This window comes from Heteronotia binoei, chromosome 15 (assembly GCF_032191835.1).
Source record: "Heteronotia binoei isolate CCM8104 ecotype False Entrance Well chromosome 15, APGP_CSIRO_Hbin_v1, whole genome shotgun sequence".
Taxonomy (NCBI): domain Eukaryota; kingdom Metazoa; phylum Chordata; class Lepidosauria; order Squamata; family Gekkonidae; genus Heteronotia; species Heteronotia binoei.
In genome coordinates this window covers 20,631,040-20,637,601 of record NC_083237.1, presented here as the reverse complement: position 1 = coordinate 20,637,601, position 6,562 = coordinate 20,631,040, and the positions used below count along the sequence as shown (strand labels likewise).

At 50.5% G+C, this 6,562-nt stretch overlaps 1 protein-coding gene across 1 annotated transcript; it reads right to left on the bottom strand.

The window, feature by feature from the left end:
* Positions 1-311: 311 nt before the first annotated feature.
* On the bottom strand, positions 312-1,211 carry LOC132583301 (vomeronasal type-2 receptor 26-like). The gene has a single exon (XM_060254964.1). It carries the CDS (start codon positions 1,209-1,211, stop codon positions 312-314), a length of 900 nt encoding a protein of 299 aa, XP_060110947.1.
* Positions 1,212-6,562: the final 5,351 nt, after the last annotated feature.

The following is a 6,562-nucleotide window of genomic DNA, read 5'->3' as shown; positions in this document are numbered from 1 at the left end:
GCCTGAGTATATGAATATGTAACGTGCTCAGAAAACTCAGCCCTGCTTTTAAAATTAAGCTTAGTGTCTAATGTAAAGGGTGCAGTGAGACTAACAAAACCAAATCAAAGCACAGAATATTGTAGTCAAATTTAATAAACTTTATTTGCATGGGTTTTAAGAGATTTTATTTGCAACTGGATCTAGAACTGGATCTTATAACAAGAAGATATTATCATTCTCTCTCAATTAAAGCCATACAACAAACAATTAAAACTGGAAACTGTAGAACTGGAATCTAGGAAAAAATCTGAATGAGACAATCAATATGTTTAGAGTTTCCTTCTTATAAGTTGTTCTCTGTTGTTGAACTCTGTCTTCAGAACAATAATGTAGCATTTGGGGAGAAAGATGCAGCCCAACAGCCCAGCACTGGAGGCTAAGATGGAGAAGATCTCCACAGCCACCATGTATTTCCCTTTAGTGCTCGAGTAGGTTGGAACAAAGGACAGCCAAACACTGCCAAAGACCAGCATGCTGAACGTGATGAACTTGGCTTCATTGAAACTGTCAGGTAACTTCCTAGCTGAGAAAGCAACAGCAAAGCTGGCAATGGCCAGGAGGCCCATGTAGCCCAGGACACAATAAAACATGGTGGTGGAGCCCTCATTACATTCCAGTATAATTTCTTCAGCCACTGACTCTGTATCAATGTCTGGAAATGGGGGAGTGGCTATCAGCCATGCAACACAAATGCCTGCCTGAATAAGGGTACAAGAAAGGACAATGGAGGTGGCCAGCCTTTTCCCCACCCACTTCCTCATGCTGGATCCTGGCTTAGTGGCCAGAAAAGCCAGAACCACAGTGATCGTTTTAGCCAAGACGGAGGAAACAGCCACTGAGAAAATAATGCCAAAAGCAGTTTGTCGTAGGAGACAGGTCACCATTTTAGGTTGGCCAATGAATAATAAGGCACAAAGGAAGCAGAGAAGGAGCGAGATGAGAAGAGTATAGGTGAGACTTCTGTTGTTGGCTTTGACAATGGGAGTATCATGGTGCTTTGCAAACAGTCCTAGGATGAGGAGTGTGATGAGTGAAAAAGAAAGAATACTAAGAGCTAAGCCAATACCCAAAGGTTCTTCATAAGACAAAAAACTGACCACCTTGGGAATGCAGGCATTCTGGTTCTTATTTGGATACTGTTCTCTTGGGCATGTAAAACAGTCACTCATGTCTGAAAAAGAACATTTGCCACATCAATCACATGACAATCCAATGCAATAACTGGCTTTCATAGCTTCTTTTAGCGTCATTCCTGTTATCATACATATGTGCAATGAACCTAGTTCACAAACAGCTGTATGTGAAAAGCCAGTACTACAAGTGCCTATTGGATTCCTTTTAATGTTCTTCCCTTAGAGGGTAGGTACAATAAAGTATCACATGTTTGCAGAACATGCAGTTCTTTCTATGTCAGATTGAAACCATTGAAAACATGGTTATAGAGTGTCCAAATTTAATAAGTTGAGTGCAAATTTAATAATTCCTTTATTTAAAAATGTGGAATTGTTTAATATGAGAGCTCAGTGACATGGTTATTATCAGATACAAATGATTTTGTTACTCTTTTACTGGCAAAAGTTATAGAAGCAATAATTAAAAAGCAGGGGAATAATGCTAAGGTCTTTTATTTTGATTCTTTTCTAATTTTTGCTTAAGGTGATAGCTGCATGAGCAGTACTAGATGCTAGATATATAGAGAGATATTAGACCGGTAGAAAGACAGACAGATGTATACGATAGATAATTTTAGATTGAGCGAGAGTGATAGAGAGAATTTGGCCCCTTCCCAGCCGAGCAGTCCATTGACTGCTGAGGCTGGGGGCCGCCCATTGCCTCCCCGCGCGGATCCGAGGCAATGGGTTATCCCAGGAGGGAGGGGGTGATGGGCAGCCTTAAGAGGCTGCCCACGCCCCCTAATACGCAGTTGGAAATCGCTCTCGGCCCGAGCAGGCACCTACCGGCTGCTGCTGTCTGTTGCGGGCTTGGAGAGAGCGTTGTGCGCTGTTGGGGCTCGGGGCGAGGCGAGGATTGCTGCGGCGTTGCCGGACGTTGGTTTGACTCGGCGGCTCCGTTCCTGCGCTTGAAGAGCCTTCGGTGGAGCCTGAAGGGCGGCGTGCTTCCTCGCGGGTGGAGCCCCCTCCCCTGCCCATCCTCTTCTTGTTCTTAGGCCTTGTATAGGCCGAAGGTCACCCGCTGGGCCGTGCGGCCTGATCGGGGTGGCGGGCTGAGCGGGTCCTTTTGGGGCGCGTTTGGGAGGGTGGGGACGCGTTAGGCCTCCTACCCCCCCCCCACTCCTCCTCCTTGGGTGACCGGGTGGAGCGTCTTCTGGGCAGTGCAGTACCCCCCCCCCCACCACACACACACATGCCAGGCACTTCTGGTGCCAGGCCTGTTAGGGTGGGTAGAGGCTGTCTGGCCTTTGTGGGTGGTGTCTGAGAGCTTAGGCCTTCATTTGTTGGCTGCAGTGGTGTGCCCTTGCATTGGGACAGGGCTCTGCCCCTTTCCCTCACCCCTAGTTTTGGTTTCTGGTTGGGTAACCCCCGTCATAGTTGGCCACTGTGCTTTTGGCCTTTGTGTGCTTGTTGAAGTGTAAATAATGGGTCCTAAGAAGGGGCAGGGCAATAAAAAAGGAAAACAGCCGGCCAAGCGCCCCGCCAAGAGGCCAACCCCCGAAGCTCCCCTGCAGGATGAGGGCAATGAAGCTCAAACACAGCAGGCCATTATGGCTCAGTTGGCAGCCCTGGAGGAGGCGAGGGGTTTGGCGGGCCCTTCTAGAAGGGCCACTGGCTTGTTAGGGTCGGGTAGAGCTGCCACCATTTCTTTCCAGAAGGAGGTGCTGGCTCGCCTTTCTGTGTTACAGGGAGCCGAAGGAAGCGGTGGTGAGCCAAAGGAAGGAGTGCCCCAGGAAGAGGAGCAGGCTGAAGAGCCCGATGCGGTGGTGGTGGTGCCGCCTGCTGGGGATGGTAAGTTTCTCGTGCCACAGCAGGGAATGGTATGGCCATGGGGCCCATGGGGGCCCAATGTAGCTTCTGCTTCGAGGCCAGTGGGAGGAGCCCAAGGTGTAGGGGCCAATTACTTGGGGGCCGGGTCATTTTTGGGGAGACCGGTGGGTCCCAGTTCTCTGCCTTCTTTCCTTCAGTGGAATCAGATTAACCAGCAGCTTTGGCTGCAGCTCATGGCGCCTGTGAAGCCAAATGTTGGGGAGCGATCTGACAGTGGTCATTTAGTGCAAAAGACAACAGGAACGACCTTCTCTGGTGCCCGCGCTTCCGCGGGGCAGTCGGTTCAGCCACGGCTGCTTTGCTGGGAGTTCACCTCCCAAGGTTCATGCTCCAGAAAGGCCTGTAAATATAAACATGAATGCCCGATTTGTGCAGGCCCTCATGCCTTCACGGCATGCTCTAGATCAAAACAGAGGTGGCCTAACAAGCGGACAGGTGGTGGCGCCGTTCAACACCCTCCAAAAGGGCCCCAGCCCCATACGCCTGAGGGTTCTTAAGCAGTGGCTGGAATTTTACCCTCGTAGGGATGATGCGGGTTATTTGGCGGAAGGGTTCTCAGTTGGATTTAGAATCCCTTATGAAGGCCCTCGTACTCCATTCTTCTCCTCCAATTTGCGTTCAGTTAGGGGTTTGGAAAGCATTGTTAGGCAAAAGATCAGTAAAGAATGTGCTGAAGGTTGGGTGTTAGGCCCGTTTAAATCTCCCCCCCCTGCTGAACCTGCGGGTGTCCCCCTTGGGAGTGGTACCTAAGAAAGCAGCGGGTGAATACCGGTTGATTCACCATCTTTCTTACCCTAGGGGTCGATCAGTAAATGATGCCATCCCAACCGAGCTGTGTTCGGTAAAATATACTTCTTTTGACCGAGCAGTTCAGGTAGTCCGGCGGTGTGGGTCAGGTGCTGAGTTGGCAAAGTGCGATATAAAATCAGCCTTTTGCCTCCTCCCAGTTCACCCCAGTGACTTTGAATTACTAGGTTTCGCGTTTGAAGGAAGTTACTATGTTGATAGGGCACTTCCTATGGGGTGTTCTGTTTCTTGTTCGAGCGTTTTAGCTCATTTTTTGAATGGGCCTTACGGTTTAGGATGGGAATTCAGGACATTGTTCATTATTTGGACGATTTTCTTTTTGTAGGCCCTGCGGGCTCTGGACAGTGCTCGTTCCTGTTAATGGCTTTTGTGGAGTTGGCTAAGGAATTAGTGGTACCGTTGGCTCCTGAAAAGACCGAAGGCCCTGCCACAGTCCTTACCTTTCTGGGTATCGAGCTGGATATGGTGCACCAGTTTTCTTGGTTGCCCGAGGACAAGCGAGTGAGCCTTTTAGCTAGGATCCGAGTGGTTTTAGTTAAGCGCAAGGTCACCTTATTGGAGTTACAGCAGCTCGTGGGCCACTTGAATTTCGCCTGTAAGGTTGTGGCCCTGGGCAGGGCCTTTTTGCGACAATTCTGTGACTGCATGGTCAATTTGCGCCTGCCACATCATTTCACCTGCGTCACTTCGGAGATGCGGGAGGACCTTATGGTCTGGGAGACATTTTTGCAGGATTTCAATGGAATTTCCTTCTGGTGCAGGGACATGCAGCTTGAAGCCAAGCTGCAGATTGTATCCGATGCCTCTGGTTCTATTGGTTTTGGTGTTTACTTTAGGGGGCACTGGTGTGCCGAGCAATGGCCGCAAGATTGGCTGGGCACTGAGTTGTGTCGGAACTTAACGTTCCTGGAGTTTTTTCTGATTGTCGTGGCTGTGTTTCTTTGGGGCGAAGCCCTTGCAGATTCCACGGTTCACTTCTGGTGCGACAACATGGCCGTTGTCCATGTCGTCAACAGGTTAACCTCTAAGTCTCCCGCAGTTATGCGGCTAGTTAGGGCATTCACTTTGCATTGTTTGAAATTGAATATATTGTTTTTAGCCAAGCACGTTCCTGGCATTTGTAACGGGGTGGCGGACGCTCTGTCTCGCCAACAGATGGACCGTTTCCGTCAATTAGCCCCGGAGGCCGACCTGTTGCCCAAGCGCATCCCGGCGGAGTTATGGCTGATTGGAGGAAAGAAGTGAGCCGGGCGATACACCTGGCCATAGCGCCCAGCACTAAAAGGTCGTATGACCGGGCTGCTAGCCAGTTTTTGTCTTTCAGAAAGGGGGCAGGATTACAGGAGGTGTGGCCCGTTCCTGTTGAACAGTTGTTGCAATTCTGTGTACATCAGAAACAGTGGGGTTTGTCGGTTAAGTCTATTAAGGGCCAGATGGCGGCCCTGGCCTTTTTGAGTAAGGCCAGGGGGCACAGCGATGCCACTAAGGATTTTCGCATTCAGAAAATGTTTGAGGGATGGTCTCGTGAGGCTGGACCTAGGTCCGACGGGAGGCAGCCTATTTCGCCATTTATCCTGCGGGGGCTTCGAGCTTCCTGGGCCCTTGTTTGTGGGTCTGCTTACGAGGAGGCACTTTTTCACAGCGCCTCATTGACGGCCTTTTTTGGGGCCTTTAGAGTATCTGAGCTAGTTTCACTTTCCCGCACTGATGTTTCCGCGAGGGCCCTGCAGTTGAGGGATGTTACTTTATTTAGCGACCGGGTGGAGTTTAGAGTCCGCCGTTCAAAGACGGATCAGAAGCAGCACGGCTGCACTGTTAGGATTGGAACTTGCGCTGAATGCGAATTATGCCCGGTCACGGCAATTAAAAATTATCTTGAATGGCGCGGGGCATCTGATGGCCCTCTTTTCCGCCATGCTGATGAAGCCCCCTTGACAAGGTACCAATTTTGGGCCATCAGTAGCCGTGCCTTGCAACATTTGGGCCTCGGCGGTCAAAAATTTGGTACTCATTCCTTTAGAATCGGTGCTGCTTCCACAGCCGCAGCGCTTGGGTATGGGGGAGATGATATCCGTCGAGTTGGCCGGTGGAAATCAGGGGCCTATCGAGCTTATATTAGGTCTTTGAGGTCTTAAGGATGGTTTTGTTTTCTCCCTTAGTCGTAGGGAATCGTTGTTGGTGCCAGGTATTATTACTGTTTCCAGTTCTAATAGTTTTCTCTTTTAGGGGCTGTGGCTGGCGATGAGAGGAGGAGGATCCTTATATGCGGTCACAGCATTGTCTTTTGGGCGGCACACCAGGCCCGTCGGACGTCGATCGATTCACAACTGGGCCTGAGCGACAGAGCGGTGATCACCTGGCAAGGCTGCCGTGGATTGAGGTGGCCTGGGCTCCTGCCTATGTTGTTCAGGGAGCTGGTTGGCCCCCCACCGCAGATTCTTGTAATTCATCTGGGTGAGAACGATTTGGGTCTGATCAAGGGCAAGGCCCTTTCGATTCAGGCCCAGTCGGACCTGGTTTTGATCAAGAAACGGTGGCCGGGCGTCCTTATCTTGTGGTCGGCCATGTTGCCGCACCATGTGTGGCGGACTGCATGGGACCCTGAAGGTTTGGAGCACGCCAGAATTAAGGCCAACCGTGCATTGCGTAAGGCCCTGTGTGGTGGGCTTGGGGATTATGTCCCCCATCCTTCGATCCTAGCCAGCATGCCG